Source organism: Oryza brachyantha, chromosome 7, assembly GCF_000231095.2.
Source record: "Oryza brachyantha chromosome 7, ObraRS2, whole genome shotgun sequence".
Classification (NCBI taxonomy): domain Eukaryota; kingdom Viridiplantae; phylum Streptophyta; class Magnoliopsida; order Poales; family Poaceae; genus Oryza; species Oryza brachyantha.
In genome coordinates this window covers 12296728-12318549 of record NC_023169.2, presented here as the reverse complement: position 1 = coordinate 12318549, position 21822 = coordinate 12296728, and the positions used below count along the sequence as shown (strand labels likewise).

General features: G+C 42.3%; 3 protein-coding genes across 4 annotated transcripts; 1 reads left to right on the top strand and 2 right to left on the bottom strand.

Annotated features, from left to right (window-relative positions):
* Positions 1–3401: 3401 nt before the first annotated feature.
* On the bottom strand, positions 3402–7904 carry LOC107304584 (disease resistance protein RGA2-like). Of its 2 annotated transcripts, none has more exons than XM_015839395.2 (2): positions 5266–7904; positions 3402–4375 (listed from the first exon to the last, which is right to left on the bottom strand). In XM_015839395.2, the coding sequence occupies exon 1, from the start codon at positions 6300–6302 to the stop codon at positions 5313–5315; it is 990 nt and encodes a 329-aa protein (XP_015694881.1). In that variant the 5' UTR covers positions 6303–7904; the 3' UTR covers positions 3402–4375; positions 5266–5312. Both variants share the same exon structure in this region; 1 of them encodes a protein (XP_015694881.1).
* Positions 7905–9706: 1802 nt separating this feature from the next.
* LOC102715322 (putative disease resistance RPP13-like protein 1) lies at positions 9707–14125 on the top strand. The gene is made up of 3 exons (XM_040526247.1): positions 9707–12748; positions 12837–12929; positions 13710–14125. The coding sequence occupies exon 1, from the start codon at positions 9724–9726 to the stop codon at positions 12700–12702; it is 2979 nt and encodes a 992-aa protein (XP_040382181.1). The 5' UTR covers positions 9707–9723; the 3' UTR covers positions 12703–12748; positions 12837–12929; positions 13710–14125.
* A 4825-nt stretch (positions 14126–18950) lies between these two features.
* On the bottom strand, positions 18951–20971 carry LOC102706021 (succinate dehydrogenase subunit 3-2, mitochondrial). The gene is made up of 3 exons (XM_006657706.3): positions 20782–20971; positions 19911–19976; positions 18951–19456 (listed from the first exon to the last, which is right to left on the bottom strand). Exons 2-3 carry the CDS (start codon positions 19972–19974, stop codon positions 19131–19133), a joined length of 390 nt encoding a protein of 129 aa, XP_006657769.1. The 5' UTR covers positions 19975–19976; positions 20782–20971; the 3' UTR covers positions 18951–19130.
* Between the last annotated feature and the right edge of the window lie 851 nt (positions 20972–21822).

Here is a 21822-nt window from a genome sequence, read left to right as displayed (position 1 = left end):
TAGAGATGGTAATAGGCCTAACTATTTTAAATCAATTTTAAAACAGGTTAAAAATAAAATCATATAGAATTTTAAATAAAAAAATTTTAAAAATTAAATAGATTTACGAAAGAACTCACGTCAGATCGCCGATTCCCACCCCTAGGGGGAGGCGCAGCTCCAACGTGCTCCCGCTCGGTGGCGGGCGCGGGCGGCGCCCCGAGGACATCGACAGAGCTGCAGACCCAAAAATATGTGCGACGGTATCCTCAGTATTTAAAAAACAAATGACGCAAGCAATCAGCTATCCCGGCATCCGTGGGAGTGGGTCCAGTGGGACCGTGGAAAGTGGAAGAAACAGAAATGTCATCGTTTGCTCTTCGTCTCGCGATCTTCGTCAGTTCGTCGCCTGATCGCATCGCCTCGTCGGTTTGTTTCCTCCTGGCTCCTGCCCTTGGGCCTGCCGGCCTGGGTGATCACGACCGGACGACGGACGCTCACGGTAGCGGCGCGGCGCGGTGCATGGAGCGCTCGGCCGCCGGCCGCCCCACGCGCACCCCAGTCCCCGGCGTAGGCGATCCGGCGACCCCGCATCAGGATTCAGGCGCCGCAGCAGGCTGCAATCTGCACAGACGACGCGGTCACGCGGGCAGTGGGCAGCCGGCAGACGCAGACCGACAGATGCACGATACTAGTACTAAACAATTGAAAAGTTTTTTGACAGAAATGTCACATCGGACGTTTGATCAGATATCGAATGAAGTTTTCGGACACGGATGAAACTAATTAGTCTCAAAATAATCGTCTCACAATTTCTCACATAACTGTGCAATTAGTTTTTTAGTTCATCTATGTTTAATGTTTTATTTAGATATCCAAAGATTCGATGTGATGTTTTTGGGAAAAATTTTGGAAACTAAACAAGACCAGTTAACTTTTCTCAAAAACATCCCATCGAATCTTTAGACATCTAAATAAAGCATTAAATATAGATGGAAATTAAAACTACAGTTACAGAGGAAATCGTGAGACGAATCTTTTGAGCCTAATTAATCTACGATTAGCCATAAGTACTACAGTAATCAACATGTGCCGATTACAAATTAATTAGACAAATGTGTGACCGTACGCGTCGATGTGACCCATCTCTTAAACGAGGCCTTATTGACAGCAATCAAACAACTCAACCCTCAACAATAAAATTTTTACTAGGTTTCTACTTGTACAATTGTACTTGTGTATTTTTTTTTATTTTGCAGTTCTAAAAGTTTAACTCTTGTTATGTGATATTGAATTATTAATTGTATTACTATATTGTAGATTGTGAAATATGAAAAAAGATGGAGATACTGCGTCTCTTTCTTTCAAGTGGACAAAGAAGATATTTTTAACACTTTTACGAGGCGCAGACCCGAAAAAGAAAAAGTAGCAAGGTATCTTTTTATTTAACTTTTCTAGTATATATGCTTATTTGAGTCAACATTTCACTTTACTATTGTTTTTATATGTTTTAAGATGTTTTCACTTTTGATCATTTTTATTATCTATACTTACATTGTATATATTAGCATCATTCAGGCCATTGGTGGGCATGTGCGAGGTGGGTAGCTAACCAGGGCCCCAAAATTTATGTGCCCCCATCTTGCATCCGTCAACCGCGAGCGGTGAGCCACAAGTCGCATCATCACAACTTCTTGTATTCTGTATTCATCTTGCATCATCGCACCCTCTCGTATTCGTCTCTATCTTATGTTGTCACCGACAACAGCAGCGGGCTAGCAGCATGTACAGATGATGCCAGACAGATGATGCTTTTCTATAGAACTTGAGGTCAGTGATACTTTTTTTTTAATTTTGGAGTTGATGTTTGCTATATTTCTGCATATTGTATATTTGTATTGAAGAATATATATTTAAGTTATCTATTTGATAAATAAAATTAGTTTTGCTGGTCATTCATTAAAGGGCCTCAATTAGTATTTTGAACCGGAGGCCTTAATTTATAGAGACGGACCTGCCATCATTAGATTAACTGTGCTTGAAAAAGAAATTGTTGGACTGCCCATATGCCAAATCGTAGATCCACCGCTGCCCGAGGACGACGACGACACCGAGGTGCGCGTGGTGCGCATCGAGTGGAAGCTGCGGATGGACAGTGCCACGAACGAGCTGGAGGACCTCCTGGCGGACATGGAGGCGGCCGTGGAGGCGGAGAAGAAGGGACGGTGGTGGTGGGTGCCGTGGCAGCGGTGCAGGGCGGCGACGGAGGTGGTGGCCGGGTGGCTGGGGTCCGACGCCAAGAACAAGGTCAAGATGGAGCTCGCCGTCGGGAGGCTCGCCGGCGTGTACGTACAAGGCGGAGAGCTCTTCGACGACGTACGTGGGCCGTGACGACGACGGGCAGCTGCATTGCGGTGCAAGGATGGTGGCGCTCGTCAATCGGACGCCATTGTAGCACGCGAAACAGCCGAGTCTTCGCCGTCGCCGCTCGCAACGACGCCACCCAGTTAGCGACGAACACTTCGATGTGGGTTGTAGTAAAAGGAAATAATTTCGTGATACACACTGGTCTCGATACCAACTGTACTTGTAGAATTAGATTTACTATTCATCTTAATCAATATTTTTACATAATTAGCATTAATAAAATTAAATATACTATAAACATGATTTATTTATTTTTACATATTTATATAGTATTTATAAATGAAACTACTGATAAAAAGAATAAATTTAAACAATGTCATTATAATTTTGCAAAGTGGGAGATATTCATCAGTATCTCACTAACAGATGGAGCATATGAGTTAATGACACGTTTGGGATGACACATCTCCAATTTAATAAAATTATAATGATACATTATGATCGTTTTAAAATTTTTCCTTTTAAAAACCTTGTTTGAATGGGCCTAAATCCAACCCCGGACTATCCACGTATGGGCCGGGATTGAGGGAGGCCTCAACACAGTATGGAAGTAGGCCCAAGTGTACATCCACCCGAGCAATGACAAATACACACACATATATACTGACCAAAGAATATATCGAGCCTTTCTGTTTCAAAAATCCCCCACGCGTTCGCTTCCCATGTTCCATCTACATGGCGAATTGGCGATAGGCGAGAGGACGGGCTCGGAGAGGAAGTGCCGGCGGGCGGTGGTCTCGGCGAGCCGGGGTTATCCATGCGCGTCCCGGCGTCCGTGCCGCTGCAAGAAATCCACGCGCGTACGTGGGTGCTGGCGCGCCGCTCTTCGCAGCGGGGCTTTTTCTTCGCCAGGTGAGGAGGCACTGTGGTGTGCCCGTCAGCTGCTCGACGAAATGCTCACTTCGTTTTGTGGCTACTTTTTTTTTTCTTAAACCGTTGGAGCTTCGGATTGCGCAGGGATACAGGAGGGTCGTGTTTCATTATTTTTGACTTCTTGTTTGATCTGGGTATTGGTGGATGTGAATTTGACTTCTTGTTTGATTTTCATGGCCTATGTTCAACAACGGGACAACGAGAGGTATGGGCACACGATATGGCATTGATTCTAACCAAATTGCTCCATTGAACAATCTCTCCCAGGATTAGTGCGTAGTATTTAACAGGTTTGTGAAAACAAACCATGATTTTATAACGAGCAACAAGTATAGATAGAGGACCTAGACCCGACTCTTCGACTCATGGGGTCATGGTTGCTGGCCGAGAAGGCTATGGAGTTGGAAACGTGCTACTTTAATAGTCCTCAGGAACCGGATTAACAGCATTTTGTCAGCAATCTCGTCGCACGGTTCTAGCAGTTGCCGTCCCATCATCGTGAGGGCCTTAGCATCCTCACACAGCAGTTTTTTTCGGGCAATAGAATTTTTCCCGGAAATTGAAAGAGTAAGATCATTCACCTGTTGTTGTACCTCGTCAAGCTCTTCATATAACATGGTGGGGGTACGTCTTCGATTTGCTTTGCTCTTTCGTATGTTTTCCACTGGTCCGATGTCCCTAGCGCTCACCGGCTTCATAAATTGCCTTCTTTTTCCTCTCCAAGCTTGCAGAGGTTATTTAGGGCTACTTATATTTCCTCAGGTATATTGTGACCAAGCTCGGCAACTAGTTCCTTTGTGCAATCCATATTATTGAGAATATCAGATAGTCCATTATTATCAAGTAGGTAGCTCAAGTCCCTAAGAGTGTGCTTAGCACTGATATGGTTTCCATGCGACATTTGAACACTTCCATCATTTTTTTTCCTTTTCTAGCACACTCACCATAGCATCAAAATCCATAATATCAAAGGTAGCTGGTGCCTCTGGTAAGGGTGAAATCACTCATGTTGCCGGAAAGGGGAAACTGATTGGCTCCGTATCTGGAGGTGTAGGTGCTGCAGCGCATGCAATCAGTGGCATTTCAACTGTTGACACTGAAAGAAAAGAACATTAGAATTTCTCTACTTCTTAAAAGGATGAGTTGATGATGGTGTTTGTATGCAAAATCTATGATATACATCTATTTGATAACTGGCGCAATGCCCGAGCGTGAGACACTAAGCTAGTTATAAGCCAGAAATAATATTACAAATATAAGCAAGCTAACTTGGGGGACTTCAATTTAATTTGGTGAGAAACTAGGGCACATGAAGAAGGATAGTAGGACAGGGCACGAAGTGCAAGTTGCCATCATTGATCTTACTTTTGCTAAACCTAATAACTTAATAAATAGTCTTGCTGATCAAAGATTTGCTTTTCTGATCCTTAAACATTGTGAGGTCCAAAGAGCTAGATGGACTGTCTTATTGGTGTCCATCTCACTAAAGGCGTTGGGCATTTCTATCTTTTACAAATACAGGAAAGATTCTTAACATAAAGGAAATTAGGAAGGAGAAATATTGTAAAGTTATCTTCTGGGATCATAAAGTTGCTAATGGAAATCACCCTCATCTTTTCGCTTTTGCTTATGCTTATAAGCCAAAATGTGAATTTCTAACCTTAAATTTAGAGTTGATTTTGGGTGTTTTTCATCGTAATTTATTTTTCAGCCTTGGCTTTTAGATCGCTAAGAACACATATATAAAAGTTTTATTCACAGATTATTTTTCGTTTGCAAATATGCCGTTTGGCTTTCAAGGAAAAAGCCAAATGATCACCCAAAATGTCTATAGATGACATTTTTTTCATCTCCAAGCCACAAAAGCAAGTGAACTGAAATGAAAAAAAAAGGAAGAAATAATTGTAAAGGAAAATAAAATCAACTCTGATTTGCTAAAGGATGAATGCTATAAATGTAACATACACTAGATGCACAGGATTCTACCTGAAGACATCTTCGCCTGCATGAGTGGTTCTATTATATCTGGGACCTCACCATTTTATTTTATTTGAAGGAAGGACCTCACCATTTATCACCAAACACCTGAGATTTTGGAGTTGTTCTGTGCCACCTCCTAAATCTATTTTGCTCCCATCATTTGAAACATTCAACACTGAAAGTGATGTCAATGAAGGACATGAGAGATTGATTGCACCAGAGTATTTGCAGACTCTCAAATGCTTTAGTTTTCTGAAACCATGAAGACATCCCTCACCCATTAAAATTGAACCACAATCTGATAGAACAAGTTCCAATAGCGTTTCTCTGAAGCAATGCAATGGTGCTTCCTTCAATTTAGGACAACTTTCAATTGTGACCTTTTTGAGCTGTGGCATGGATTTCCTTCTTTCTAATGCAGACCACCCATCGCATGCTGACATCCTTTGAAAAGTTATCTCCTCCAATGACTGGAATGCTGTTCCATAATTTCCATAAAAAGCATCGTCAATTTTTTCTATAGATGGTAAGTCGGCGAGTAAGAGAAATTTGAGATTGGGAATCAATCCAAGAGGTGGAAGACATCCTAGGTTCTTGCAATGACTAATATGAATGCTTTCTAGACATTTGAAATCTTGATTCGTCTCTGCCCACTTTGGAAAGGTAGATCCTCTGTAACCTTGGATCTTCAGCTCTTTAAGTTCTCTAGGTGGTTCTAGGGCTTCAAGGATGGTCCTGCAATTATCAGAGTCAGATGAAGTTGGATCAATCGAATTGTTCCATTTTAACTCCAGCGTTTTGAGGTTTGTTTTTCTGCACAATTCAGCTTTATGTGCAACATCTTTCAGTGACACCTTTTCAAGGTTAGCAATACACAATTGTCCACCAAGTTTCTTCAAGTTCCCCAGTTCTACTATCTGATTTTTCTCGCTGACATGAAATTCTTCTAACTCTTGCAAGTTAGTTAGTTGCCCTATTTTATGAATCAGAGATAATGTGCATCCTTCTGCATATAGGTACCTTAGGTTAATTAGTTCGTTCATTTTTTTGGCAAACTTTCAAAATGACATCCTCGCAGACCAAGAACTTGTAAGAGCTCTAGCTTACAGAACGAATCTGGAATTTTTGTGATCTTTGTGTATGAGAGATCTAAAAACCGGAGATTTTCAAAGGTATGAATGACATCAGGAGGACTGATACCAATGGAAATTCTGATCTGATGTGAATCACCGGTTGGATCCATCAAATCCATCCTTAACGTTAGACAAGTCTAGCACCCGCAGATTACTTGAATGAGACAAAACTTCATTGAGTTTTTCATTCCCCGTGCTGTAACTATCAGTAATTACCATGGTTCTCAGTTTACTTAAATCCAAATGCACATCAAACTTACTAATATAAATGATCCGGTGGTGATCAAGTGCTCGCTTCCCTCTGCCTCTCTCTGTAGCATCATATAATTCATCCCTGTCAATTGATTCTCTAAGTAGATCATGCATAGCATACATATTTTTCCAATGCACTGGCTTGAGAAATGATATGCTGATAAGCTCATCTAAAAATAGTTCTTTCATTGATTCTATGCCTTCCTGGTGTGCAAAATTTGACATCCACTTGTGCATCCATCTATTCTTTTCAAACAAGTATCCAGATGGAAATATTGAACAATAACAGAGGCATTCCTTCAGGGGAAGAGTGAAGTATTCACATACAATTTTCACAGAAGGAAAGGCAAGATTGTCCCGATCTACAGCATATTTCCACCAAATACTGTCAGAAACATTTGTCCAATGTTCAACATTTAACTTTTGTCCCAGCAGCGGTCCAATTAACTCTGCTAGCAGAGGTAAGCCATGTAATTTGCCAGCTATTTTCTGACCAATTGATTGCAGGGATTCGTTTTCCTGTTCTTGAAGTGTATGATCCTTTAAAATGGTCCATAGCGTAGACTCAGGCAGATGGGGCAATGAAATACAATCGTTTTTTTCAATAATTTTACCCATCCTTTCTGCAACATGATCTCGTGTTGTCACCAACACAATACTCCCTTGCTTTCCCTTAGTTAAGATAGAGCTCAACTCTGCCCATATGTTAAGAAAATTAAGCTGTATGTCGTCAAGGACAAGTAAAAATCTCTTGCCTTCCAATATGCTAGCGGGATTGCATTCTGAAGAATGTTGCTGCTCTGCTTTAAAAGATTGAACAACACTCTCACATATGGTTCCTTCAGCACATTTATGGACAAAAACCCATCCCCTGATCCCGAAAGCTTCCTTGACAAAATGGTGGTTATATATTACTTGAGCAAGTGTTGTTTTACCCACCCCAGCTGCTCCTTGAATAAGAATAAGTCTTGGATGGCCCATGCACGATCTCCCTCCTGCTTCTTCTTGCTCGGTGGATTCTGGAGGATGCACAGAGTTTGACTTGTTGTGCAGTACCATGTCTAGCAGCTGTTCTATTTGTGTATCTCGACCATGCACAGGTTTGCTTGTTGTGGATAAGCGAGGATGCAATCCAATCAGATACTCATAATTATTGTGTGATTTCAGAATGCCGAGAATAGATTCAAGGTCAGCACGACTTCCATCGAGTTTTTCCGACACAGTTTTCAGTCTTTTAATGCACTTATCATCCATAGTCAAATTTTCACTAACCTCGCCCTTTATTAGGATTTTCTTGACCTCGAGCTCATCAAGCAAATCTTCTGCCTCTGAAACATAACCCTTGATCACGAGCAGAGACGGTTTGAAGTTAGCGTCGGCTGCGGTGACCCTGCGATCTGCCTCACGGAGCCGTTCCCGGACAAGATGAACGAGGGTCGACAGTTTGCGCAGGTTCTTTTCAGCACCATCTTTCAGCTCCTGATGATCCTCGTAGATGGAGCGCAGCTTGCCGAGACCTGTGCTGATGCCAGACCCAGCGAACCACCCAACTATTCCCACTATCAACGATTCTGCTACCATCTCGAGCTTTCCCTATGGATCGAGGAACAGGTAGAGAGCTAAGATTTGACAGCAAGGAAATCAGAGAGAGCAAATGAGATCTCAAACTGGAAAGTGGATGATCCACCGCTCACCACTTCACCGGAGCACAATGCACCAGATCTGAGATTCTTTGCCGTGAAGTTGACATCACCAGCACTCAGCAAAGAGACTGAAAACTAGGTCTCGGTTGGACGGGCCTCAATGTCTATTAGTAGTAGTATATACGGAATATATGTTTATATCTCTATACGAGGACATATGTGGCTGCAAGGCCTTGTTTAGAGATATAGGCATATACATACATGGACCGTTGAGGAATTCGATGGGCCTGAATTAAAGGGCCTACTCGACGAGCTCTCTACTGCGCCTTCACGCACTGCAGTGGAGTAGTTTTAGCAGACTAGCACAGCCTATTGAGGTCAACGCCGTCTCCTCTCCTACCTTAGCTCACCTTTTCTTCAACAAAGTTCGTTCTCTTTCCCAAGTACTCAACTTTCTTGAAATCTTTGCAGAAGTACAACGATGGATCCAGGAGCTTGCTTGCTCGTGTCCACGGCGATAATCAAGGTGGTGTGGAAGCTGCGTTCCTACCTGTCCAACCAAAAGGACTCCTACAAAGGAACCCTGGACATGCTAGATCTGTTGGAGAGCAAGGTCCAGATCTTCTGCATTGAGCATCCGCTCCATGTCAAGCCTGACAAACAGCTAGCTGCTGCTGAATGGTTGTGGCGGTTGAACAACGCCGTCGACGAGGCAGAAGAACTACTGCACGACGAGGCAGAACAACGCTGGTGGCTCTAAGGCTTCTCATGTTTCATTTGATGCATGTGACCTAATTTCTGCTCAAGTTGTTGATTGGCTCCGTTATGATAATGATAATCTCCTTAGAATGAAATCCACGATTGGCAGACTTGCAAGCATATGTGCAGAAGGTGGATCTATTATTGATATGCCAAACATGGAGGAGACTGATTTAGTTGACCTGAATAAAGAGGGCACTTCCGTGGCCTCTGATATCTCAGGAAATGAAACTAAGTTTACACCTGATGATGCCTTTGTCATTGGTCGTGATAAGGAGATAGATATGATATTGGACATGGTACTGCATGATGGTCGTTATGTAACATCATCACTTGAAGGTAGGGAAGAAGCTGATAAATTACAAATTTCTCAGAAGGGCTGGGTTATCAAGACCCTTGAAAACGTTGATCTGCTTGATGCAAATCAAGTACACTCAGAGGAATCACCTTACCAGAAGGAAATGTGGAGTAAGGTACATTACACTCATATAACTCACAGTGATATTGTTACTAACCTACGGAATCCTATGGTTATCCCCATAGTTGGAATTGGTGGTGTGGGGAAAACAACTCTTGCTCAACTCATCTTCAATGGAAAAAGGGTCCGGAAGCACTTTTGAGATCAATCTGCATATGGATGGGTTTATGTGACTGATAACATCAGTGAAGAAAAACTTATGGAACGTATGATAGCAGCTTTCATCAATCAGGATGCTCTAACCAGTACTATAGATCTCCATGTTGAACTTCAAAGTATCATAGAAGGGAGAAGATTCTTTCTTGTACTTGATGATGTGTGGGATGATATACATGCTATCTGGAGTAACTTACGGAGGATACTGAGCAAAGGAGCGCCTGGAAGTGTAGTCTTGGTAACAACTCAATTGTACGACGTTGCCAGTTTCATGGCAACTACATGCCCTGTGGTATTGGATCCTCTAGAGTCATATGACTTGTGGAAACTTATCAAGCATTATGCATTTGCTAAGCCCTGTAATTACCAATATGCAGAAGCTCTGGAACTCATCGGAATAAATATAGCAGCCAAATTACATGGCCTACCTCTGGCAGCAAAAATAATAGGGACATTATTGAGAAGTAATGTAGACGAAGGTCATTGGAATAGATTATTAGAAAGTTGGTGGTGGAAGATTTCAAATAAAATCGTATGTGCCAACATTATATCATCACTTGGAATCAGCTATTGTAGCTTACCTGAATATTTGAGGCAGTGCTATCTATTTCTTTCCATTTTCCCGAGAAATTATGTATTTGAAAAATACAAGCTGAGTCAGATGTGGATAGCCAGTGGTTTCATTCAACCTAACAATATTTCTGGTTCCCAAAGGTTAGAGGATATAGCTGGTCAATGGTTTGATGAACTTGTCAATTTGGCCTTTCTAGGACCATCGGGATGCAAAACTGGATTTGTTATGCATGATTTGGTTCGAGATTTTGCACTTGCTTTATCTTCTAATGAATTCCGTGGTGTGAAGACAGTCAATGATTCTTCACAAATTCTTCAGTATTTGTCCATTGAAATGGACGATTTGAATGTGAAGCTGTCCGACTTTGAAATCAAGCATTTAAAACCAATAATGTTTTTTGCTGACTCTGGTCAATGTAGCTCTTCTGATGTTCCTTATAAAGTTGAAGAGAGGCCCAAAAGCCTATGCATATTGGATTTCTCTTGTAGTAAGTGGTGTGCACCGACATCATACCTGGGACAGGACACAGGAGCTACAATACGCACCATCAATGCTATAAGTAGATTGAGGCATCTCAAATATCTAGACCTTTCTTTTACTGGGATCAATATACTGCCTGATTCAATATGCAGTTTGTGCCACCTCCAGGTTCTTGGCTTGAGAGGATGTAAATTTGACAAATTACCTGGAAACATGAATCGGCTGATCAATCTACGTCACTTGCATGCTAGCTCGGACACAATTGCTCAAATCAATGGCATTGGCAAGCTAGCTAAGTTGCAAGAGCTACATGAGTACCGTGTTAAAGCAGAGGATGGTCACAGGATAACTGAGCTCAGTAAGATAAACGATTTGAGAGGTTCCCTTCGTATCTCAGATCTTGAGATAGTGACTGATGCCGAAGAGGCGCGTGTTGCTAACCTAGATCAGAAGGTCTACATTACAGCTTTGGAGTTAAGATGGTCCGATGCTTTGTCGATAGATACTAGACCCTATCTGTCCAATAAAACACTTGGGTGTTTGCGTCCTCCAAGATATCTGCAAGACCTAAAACTTGATGGCTACTCAGGATTTGATTTTCCAGAATGGGTCGGAGATATGGGACAACTTAGACATGTACGAGCCGTAGAGTTAAGTTCATGTAAAAACGCGTGCAATCTTCCTCCACTTGGACAACTCGAGCATCTCAAAATACTCAAGTTGCATCGGTTGCCTGGAATAACGGCTATAGACTCCAAATTTTGTGGAAGCTCAGACGTGGTCTTTCGATCCTTGGAGGAGCTGAGCTTTAAGGATATGGAGAGCTGGGTGAGCTGGACATATGAAGGGGGTAGAGACTTCATTCCGAACCTACAAAAGCTGCAGATACGTTCATGCAAACATTTGAGAAAGGTGCCTTTCGAGTCCTTGGGCTCAGCCACGAAAGAGATACTTATAGATTGTGGACTATATGATGATACGGGTGATATGGTTTCAAGGTATTTGCAAGGGCTAAATGGTCTGTCCCGTTTAGAGCTATGTGGCTACAACTACCAATGGTCTGGAAGCAAATTATTCCTTCCATGTAAACAATTGATGTCCTTGGAGTATCTAGACATCAAAGAATTTGAAGATGTGTGCATTATAGGTGGACTGTGGCATATAAGAAACCTGAAGGATCTACGGATTATTGGTTGCAACATAAGGATTGCAGAATTAGATGAGGACAAGCAAGCCCCAATTCAGATCGATCGCGTTATGTATTCTCTCACTCACCTTACCTTGGGTGGCACTAAACGGCACGTACTTCCTGTTCCTGAAAATGTCTTCCCCCACACTCCCTCCCTCCGAAATCTGCGCCTCTACGGTTTGCACAGCCTTACTAGCATTACTGAGAAGTGGCTTCAGCATCTCACATCTCTACAGGAGCTGGAGCTTTCTTGGTGCCACGGACTTCCATCAGGATTGGCCTCTCTATCATCCTTGAATAGGTTCATTCTGAAGCACTGCGGCCAGATTCACTCAATACCGTCAAGCAGCCTGCCAGGTAACCTGAAAGAGATGCGAATAGAGGGGTGCTCGCATCAACTAGAGCAACATTGCCGGAACCCAAGTGATGAGGTCTGGCAGCAGCAGGGGCAGAGGATGTTGTACTGGCGGAATAGTAAGATTCGGGATTGGCCTCGGGCCAAGATGCACGAGAGAGAAGATCGGCGACATCCTTGGTTTCACCAGGAGAGGACAGATCAGGCAAATTTGTGGTCTAGAAAGCATCAGGTGGACGAACAGTCGTTCAGCGAGGTGGAGAATCCGTCGAGTGTGGACGCGCAGCTAGAAGAAGAAGAACAGGAGTGGCTGAAAGAGGAGGAACGCAAGTTCCTCGCAACCATGGGAAAGGACTGGCCAAGCATTTGTCACGTTCCCTACATCCGTGTGAACGGGCGCATCGTACAGAATCTTTATACCTGAAGCTGCAGCCTCTTCAGATGCTGCCCAAACCCCCCCATTTTCCTGCGTATGTTCTGCCAACTCATCTCTTACATATAGTACAATATGCTGGCTGGCTCTAGTAACTTCATTATTTCTTTGCCCTCTTCTTGCAGTTCACAATTTACATCTTCCAGAAAGGGAGATTTTGCATCTACCAAGATAATGCTTTTGCTTTGAGCATCATCTACTCACCTTGCGCACTTGAGGTTAGCACAAATATCTGCAATTGTTTTTAAGACAAACTAAGGTTCTAGATTCCACAGTTCTTTTGAAACGATAATAAAAGGGCTTTTTTACCCTCAATGAAAAGTACCTTAAGGTACCAAGAATTTTAGTACAAATTTTTGGTACCTCAAGATACCATACCTTTTACACTAAAAAGTGTGAGCTTTACTCTCATCCTTCCTTTTGTACCGCGAGGTACTTGTACCGTGAGGTACTAATATCCTCACTCATGCTATCCCCCACAAACAAGCTAGTAACTTGAGGTACCATGCAATCGTGACCATTCGATCTATCATCACCAACAGTCGGGATTTTAATACCGACTTGATCATGAGGCGGATATCACGAGTGAGGATTTTAGTCTTACTCCCATCCTTCCTTTTGTACCGCGAGGTACCGGTACCTCGCGGTACCAAATCGTTTCTGATCGTTGGATCCAATAGTGTACATCTAAAAGTACAAAAGGAAGGATGAAAGAAATACTCTGGGAGTAAAGCTCAAAAAGTATGTTATCTTGAGATATTTTTTCAAGAATGATAAAACAGCTCGACAATAAATATTTAGAACTGTTGTTTCTCCATATGGTGTGCTCCTGCATTTCTGCAAGCCAGAAGATAGCATTCCACACTTGCAGTTTCTTCCTTGAACTTTATTTATATTCTGTAAGTTAAGGAGGATATCAATGAATACTCATTCAATGATCTGCACGGTTAGTCTGAACTTTTGAAGCATAACCAACCTTTTCATTTCATTTTCTTCAGGCTGTGTACTCGTGTCTTGGTAAATGCATGGAGACAATCTTCAGGCGACTTCGGTCGGCCGTTTGAGGAATGGTGGTCGACGGCGAGGACATGTTTCAAACCGAAGTTCAGGAAATCCTTTGACACCGGCAGGCGGCAGCCTGCTAATTTGTTGGTTGATCTGGAAGGAACGTAACGCTCGTATCTTCGAGAGCAAAACGAGATCACCGACTCAGTTGTTCAACGAAATTAGATGTGAAATTGCCACATGGGCGGAAGCGGGGTTCTTTGATCATTGTGAGTAGTCCACCAACCCCCCTCTGTTAGAGTTCCCCCGGTTTTCATCGGTCTCAGCAAGCTCTGCTGAGTTTTGTAAACTCATCATGTACATGCTTCCCCAATCTTAATGAAATTGGTTAACCCGGTCTGTGTTTTCCCGGCCAAAAAAAAAGCCCAATCTGATGGAGCTGTTTCCTCCATGAAGAAGCTATTTTTCCCATGAATATCTCATTAGGTTTCTTGGAAGTTCGCAATAAGAGAATTGCATGAGATGGTGCAAAATGACTGTACAAACAGAAAGGCAAACTAGCTAGTTGCTACGTCGTTTCTCCATGCTGGTTCGATGCTTTTAGTGCTGGTTCTTAGTTTTTTGCTGGGTCGGCCTAAGACTGGGCGACCAAAATATATTAAGACTTGAGGAATTTACAGGTCAGGGAAACGAAAAAAGAGCAACATCGACAAGAAGCTGTCGAAGTAAACAGCAGGCTAGTCGAAGACTCCCCTGAACCTCCTCTGAAGCTGCGCCTGGCGACTACCCACGGTAAATTTTGAACAGCCCCACGACCCTCCAAACATCTACTTCGTCCTTGACATCCCCGAATAGCCTCCTTCAATCTTGACGTCCCAACTGGACCAAGGCTGTGTTCCGCGGCCGGATATATAACCGGACACAAAAAAAAAGCGTAGTAATAAATTAATATATGATTAATTAATTAGTAGTTATAAAAAATTTATAAAATATATTAATATGATTTTTAAGCAACTTTCATATAGAAAATTTTCAAAAAAACACCTCGTTTAGCAGTTCAAAAAGCATGTGCTCGAAAAACTGAGCGAATCTGGGTAAATTGAAGGGGTGTCGAACGCGGCCCAAGCAGTGGGAGTTATCCCTGTAGCGCATCCAGCACCGTGTCCTGGCCTGCAGCCACCACTCTCCTAGCGGCATACCTGCTTTAGCCGGCAACGGCAAGGCGAAGTCTACATTGCTGGCCCAAGTTGTCAGCTTCCTCCACAGCACGGTGGTGTAGGCACAAGTGACGAAGAGGTGGTGGCAGTCTTCATTGCTGGCCGAGCAAGGTGAACAAACTTGCTGCCTTGCTGGTGCGGCCCGGCCACCACTGCGCGAGCATATATGCATAGAAACGCCTTACACTTCTTAATTAATCAGGATAGCCTTGCTGAAGCAGAAGCTAGACTTCTAAAGCAAAACGCAAGCCTGGGTGAGGTGCAGCATAAATTGGATTCAGAGTAATGCTTTGTATCTTCTTTTTCCCCTTGGATCGCATTCAAGGTGTAGATGTTGTTAGAAATAATTATGAGATAACACTTAATCTAATATTAGGCTATGCATGATCATGTATATCTTACGCGGAATTAAACGAATCTAACCGGTGTAACTTGATGAACCCATTACACAGATCAAATGATGTTATGTAATCTATGAACTTTAAGTGAGGGTGATGGTGAATGGAATTCACCCTTCGTTCCCCTCCAACGCCTCTGAGGATCGGTAGATTGCAAGACTTACCATATGCTAGTCACATTATCATCATCGCGATGAGTCCCCCTGCTTATATACGTTGTTGGGGGTTTAGGGGCGATTCCTCTCAAAGAACGGCATGTCTGATGACACGGTAGCAGTGATGAGACTGTTATGCTCAATTAGTTAAAAAGACTAATTTGACCCTCCTCCTACTTAAGCAAATGACGAAAATATCTATAAAAATTAACGGTGATAGATGTATCTACTGTGCTAGTGCCTTACTAAGTTGGGGATACTGTAAAAGCACCATATTTTTATATAAAATTTGGTATCTACATTAACTACTTATCTAAATTTTAATACCTAGAGCTACTTTCTCATGTATGTATGGTAAAATTGTCCACCTAAATAATATGCTTAACCTGAAGAGGATAGTTCTGAATGATTTCTGCAAGCTCCACTCGCTACCACCGAATGACATGCCAGATAACCTAAAAGGGTGAGATGGGGCAGCCGCTGGAGGTATGGTGGCAAAGGGCGCGACGATGTTTCAGGCGCAAATCATTACATGCTCGGAAGCTGGGTTTTTCAAAGATTGTGAGGAGTAGCCTCTTTTTTTCCTTTGTCGTTAGAGTTTCCCGGTGGAAACCGGACTCAGCAACCTCTGCTGAGATTGTAAACTAAAATTGTACATGCTTCAATCTTAATGAAATTGGTTGGCCTAGTCTGGGCCTCCCGGCAAAAAGATAACCTAAAAGAACTCCATGTCTCTGAGCAAAGATGTAAAAAAACCACAGGGAGATGAATGGCCGAAAAATGCACATGCCCCGTACATTCAGATAAATGGCAAGACAATCCATATGAGTTCGTGTGATCTCGGAAGTTAGCAGCCCTGTAAGGCTGTAACATGGTTACTCCAAGTTAAGGTAGGTACGTACGTATGTATGTATGTATGAGTTCATGGGCATTTTGGGATGAGAAATTGGGGAATATCACAGTTGGTATTTCGTTAGTAGGAATTGGGGGTTCCAGAAACTTGTTGGATGATATGGAAGGAGAGGAGTGCACGGGTTTTCGAGACCACTCGGAATTGGGGGCTAAAAACTTGCTGGATGATCTGGTCGGACAGTGGACAAGGTAGCCGACGCCACTACGGAGGATTGCTGGACTTGCGTGCCGATCACACGGCCATAGCTGCTGTTGCTGATCGGCTTGTGGTTCTGCTTTTCAACAGTCCTGTTGTTGATCGCAGAATCGATCCTTCTCCTCAATCTTAGGGCTTGTTTCGATTGATGCCAAGTTTTACCCTACCGAAAATATTTGTAGTGCCAAAGCCTTGGCAAGTTTTGGTACACAACCAAATTTGGTAGTGTGAAAGTTCTACTAATATGGGTAAAAACTGGTAGCAAACCAAACATACATATGCTACTATTAATGTTGCCAGAATTTTGGTAGGGCAAGAAAAGTTGACTTTAATCCGGACCGGGGGAGATGCCTAACGGCAGACAACTTAAACAAACGAGGGTGGCCGCATCATTCAACCTGTGTGCTCTGTTCCGCGGCCCCGGAAGACTGCGTACATTTGTTTGTATCCTGCGATTACACTTCGAGAGTCTGGCGCTTGACTAGGCAATGGACTGGAATCACATTCGCGCTTCCCAGTGACACAAACCAGTCGTTGAGCGAATGGTGGCTAGATGCTCGGGAAAACTGCCGGAAAAGCTACAGGGATAACTTCGATTGCCTTGTGCAGCTAGGGTGCTGGATGCTGTGGAAGGAGCGGAATGAAAGAATTTTCAATCAGAAATAAGCAACAGCGCAGCAAACCTTTCTGAAGATCAAAGAGGAAGTAGCAACTTGGAAGGCGGCTGGAGTTTTTAGAATAGATCGTGAGTAATCCGCAAGCCGCAATGTTTGCTCAATAAGGTTCCGGAGGAACCAGGGCGACAGCTATACTGTCGTTGTAAAATTACACTGTACCACCCCTCCTTAATCTTAATAAAAATCTGGTTGGCTGCTTTCAGCCGACCCAGCCAAAATCCAAACAAGCTCATATCCACTGCTCTGGCTTATGAGCTATGTCGCGTATCATCTTTTATCTGGATATACAAGTCAATGTCAGCAATCTGCTTAAAGAATGAAACGAGCTAATAAAAAACTGGAAAGTAGCCGTTTCAGAGAAAAGGAGAGTGCTCTAATCATTTTTCTGATGTTTTTACAGGATGCCATTTTTTCTCCAATAGCTATGAAATCATTTTCGAATGCAGGCCGTGTTTGGCCCAGGGGTAAGTTATCTTAGCCCCCTCGTTTTCCGCGAGCACGCTCCCAAACTGCTAAACAGCGTATTTTTTACAAAAAAATTTCTATAGAAAAGTTATTTTAAATAATTATATTAATCTATTTTATATTTTTAATAATTAATAACTAATTAATTATATACTAATCTATTAATGCGTTTTCCGCGTCGAATAACTAACCATCCCTCTAAACCCAAACGAACGCGGTCTAAGGGATTGTTTGGATCCCTTCTACCTTTTTTAGTCCATATCATATCGAATGTTTGGAGTCTAATTAGAAGTATTAAATATAGACTATTAATAAAACTCACCCCATACTCCGGACTATTTCGCGAGACAAATCTATTGAGCCTAATTAGTCTATAATTAGCGAATGTGATGCTACAGTAAATATTTGCTAATCGTGGATTAATTAGGCTTAAAAATTTGTCTAATGAAATAGCCTTTATTTATGCAATTAGTTTTGTTATCAATCTATATTTAATACTTCTAATTAATGTCCAAACATCCGATGTGACGAGGGACAGAGAAAAAAAAGTTCCTGATCCAATAGAGAGCTTTCTTCATGGGTATTCCATTTTTTGTTATGCTTTAGCAATCCAGATATTTGGAAGCACTGAGCAGCTGGAAGCACTGAGCAGCTGGATTTCGTTCATTGATGACAGGCATGAGATGCAGACTTTGCAGATGCCATCAGGCATACTGTGACTGTACTACTACTTCTCATATCACACTGATATTTTTGTATGAGATGCACGATAGTACGTACGCTATTTTTGTATGAGATGCACGATAGTTCGTACGCTACATACATTGTTACGGGTTATTACTCTATATCTGTTCTCGTCTCGGATAATAAAAGAGCTTTATATAATCCTGCTCAATTGCGTTGTTGGAGTCCCCATGCTTGAAGCACAGAGAGCCATCATGCAGTCCTATAGCTTTGCATCTGCACTGCACCTTTTCAGAGATGCTAATCAAGGAGTTTCCAAAATAAATGTTCAACCGAATGATATATTTCAGCAACTAAACCTGCTTGCAAATGCCCCGCAAATCGGTCTAATACCGCCTACATTATTTGTCGAGCATATTTTTACCAAGATATTTGAGTGAAATTCTTATGTCTTATCACATTTCCTCATATCTTTTTTTATCAGGGCAAAGATGAATACTGGAATTGTACAGGGCAGCAGGAATATAACAGCAGAGAAAACAGTACTTGTACAAAACACCCTGATTCATAGGGATAAGAGAGCATTCACAATTGAAATCTTTTTACACTGATCGTCGGATGGTTTGGCTTATTACTCCATAACGTCTGCAAGCATGACAAGAGGTTATTCCTTGCAAGGAACCCCAGCTAATGAAAGCTACATTTCGCTCTCAGACATCAAACATGAGGCTGAACTTGGTGGCAAGAGGAATGGATATAATGACAGCTCCCAGGGCAGCACCAAATATACGGTGCGAGATCGAAAACGTAGCACTCAGCTGCGGCTTCTTCAAAGGAAGATGGGGTGATAGTGGGCGGTTTGCAACAGGAGCCGACAGGGGACGACTTGTGTGCAGGGGTCGGGTTCCAGATGGTGACATTTTTGGTCTCACAGCTCCTAGGGGTGAAGATGTGTAACTCCTAGCTTGTCCAGAACTTGAGGACTGGTTCAGATAATCCATGTTGTTGAAGGATGAGTTTGAGCTACCAAGTGCACCTGAGAGGGATAAAAAAAACGAGGGGAATCTTATTTCATATCACTAAAGCTGTTGAAACACAATTGTCTAGATTTGCATTGCAAAGTATGCACAGAATTCAGCAAAAAGAAACAGACAAAGATGCACTCGGTGGTAGATGCATGTTTCTCTATGAACCTGTACACCATGCCATATAAACTAATATAAATACAAAAACAACAAAAACCATGCCTCATTGTTAACCAAGAACAACCTACTCTAGTGTGGTTGCAAGCAGGTGTATGACCTGCCTCAGATACAAGTCAATTACTGCATTGTATATGGTACACAAGAAGAATGTACCTGGCTACTTGAATAAATGATTGTGTGCAACCCCTTATGACCAAGATGGTGGAAGCGATGGTGTAATTGATTGATATATCAAAAGTAAAATAGAACGGCACGAGTATAAACATTCATGCAATATATTTTTACCACGGAGAGCAAATGGAGCGTCTCTGAAGGGCACAAACCGAGTGTTGCTCTGATACTTCCCCATTCCTGAAAAAATACAAGCAGTAATCAATCATTTTAATCAACACAGAATCACATATCAGTATAATAAGGCATTTCTTCATCCTTTCCTTTTCCCAAACTGAGTTTGAGGAAGAGGATTAATGCTGCAGATCTGGAAATCAGCTGAAATTACTGAACTTCATACCTAGATCACGCAGCACAATTTTAGAGAATTTGTAGTACAACTCAGTGTTACGAAAAGGCTGGCATACAGGGGAGCAAAATAAAACATATCTTGTAAATTAAATTGCATGAGCAGATCGATCTCACTGCAACCATGTACAATTGGCACATCCTAAGTTCCTAACATAAAACCTTACATTTTTTAGGGAGAGATTTAATTTTTTGACACCATTAAGATTGAGGTTCGATTATTTGGCATCCCGTACCACTATCATTGACTGTCCACAGTCCACGTAAACAATTTGGCAACCAATAAAGTGCCAAATCATCAAATTTATCTTTTCTTAGGGCATTTGCTAATGCGTGAACCACCGACCCGAGCTAGGATTAGGGGTGGGGATTGGATTGGGGGCAGTACCCGTGCTATCGATTGAGGAGACTGGATCGGTCTGTGACCCGCAGCTGGCGAGGACACGGAGCTAGGGCTACGGCTGGGGCGGGGGTCACCTAGCAATTAGGGTTAACGGTGGAAGCAAAGTCGCCGCGGCACGGAGTGTGCACCGGCGGCCACGGGGTGGGGGACGCGGGGCCATGGGGCGTGCAGATCTGGGGCCGGACTATCGGTGAGGAGGAGGAGGAGGAGGAAGAAGAGGGCAGTAGAGCTTACCGGATAGGACAGCGTCGGCGGAGGGTCGCGTCTGGGCGGGGGCGGCGGCGGCGGCGGAGATCGCTGGGGTGAAAAGTGCTAGCTGCGATGGAACGGGGCCAGATCGCGGGGGGAAACGACGAGAGGCGCGGTTACTCTTGCGGGCGGAGAGAGCATGATTAATACAAGAGTTAGCTCAAGATCTATAATACACACAGATAAATGTTACATCATCCACGATGCATGTTTCATCTCTGAGACATATATACATATATATTGTTTTGAACCGTGGCTAAAAATACATAGGCTATTTTTCTTTTGTCTCATTTTATCTCTCCTTCACGTAAGCATAAATATAACGTGGTAATCTTTGAAAAACCGTTTGCATCACCTATTGTACTCACTCTTATCGGTTGGAACTTTGCTTGATTGGACATTTTGACTTCTGGGTCCGCTATTCAGTATATTTACATAATTATTTATTTTGATTTGTTTTAAACATATTATAATTTAATATACTTGTATAATTTTTTTGAGAGAGATAAATAATAAAAATGAATTTAAAATATTACACTGCCTCATCGGATGTCTCGTACTATTTAAAGTATTCTGTGTAGATATATTTTAGAACGAAAGGAGTGTTTAGAGTACCGCAATAATAAGCTGCATGATATAAATTCTGTTTTAAAATTCAAAAAAATCGCATACAGAGACAATTTTACATACCGTGGGCACGAGAGGACCAATACTTTTAACCACCGAGTATTCTGTCAGAAGATAAAATAAATATGGGTCAGTCTAATTTGATGTGTTATTCTATTAATGTTTAGATTTATGTCTCAAACAACAGCTTCACTCCATATCAAACCTTTCTTCCATCATATAAAGTACTGGAGATTTGATCATAATAGTTCTTAAACTCAACCACATTCCACGAAACACTATTTTATATTACTCCATTCGTTTTATACTGTAAACTGTTGTATATAGTTTGTATATATATATCTATATTTATTACTCCCTCCGTTCTAAATTCATATGGATGCTAATGAATCTAGACGT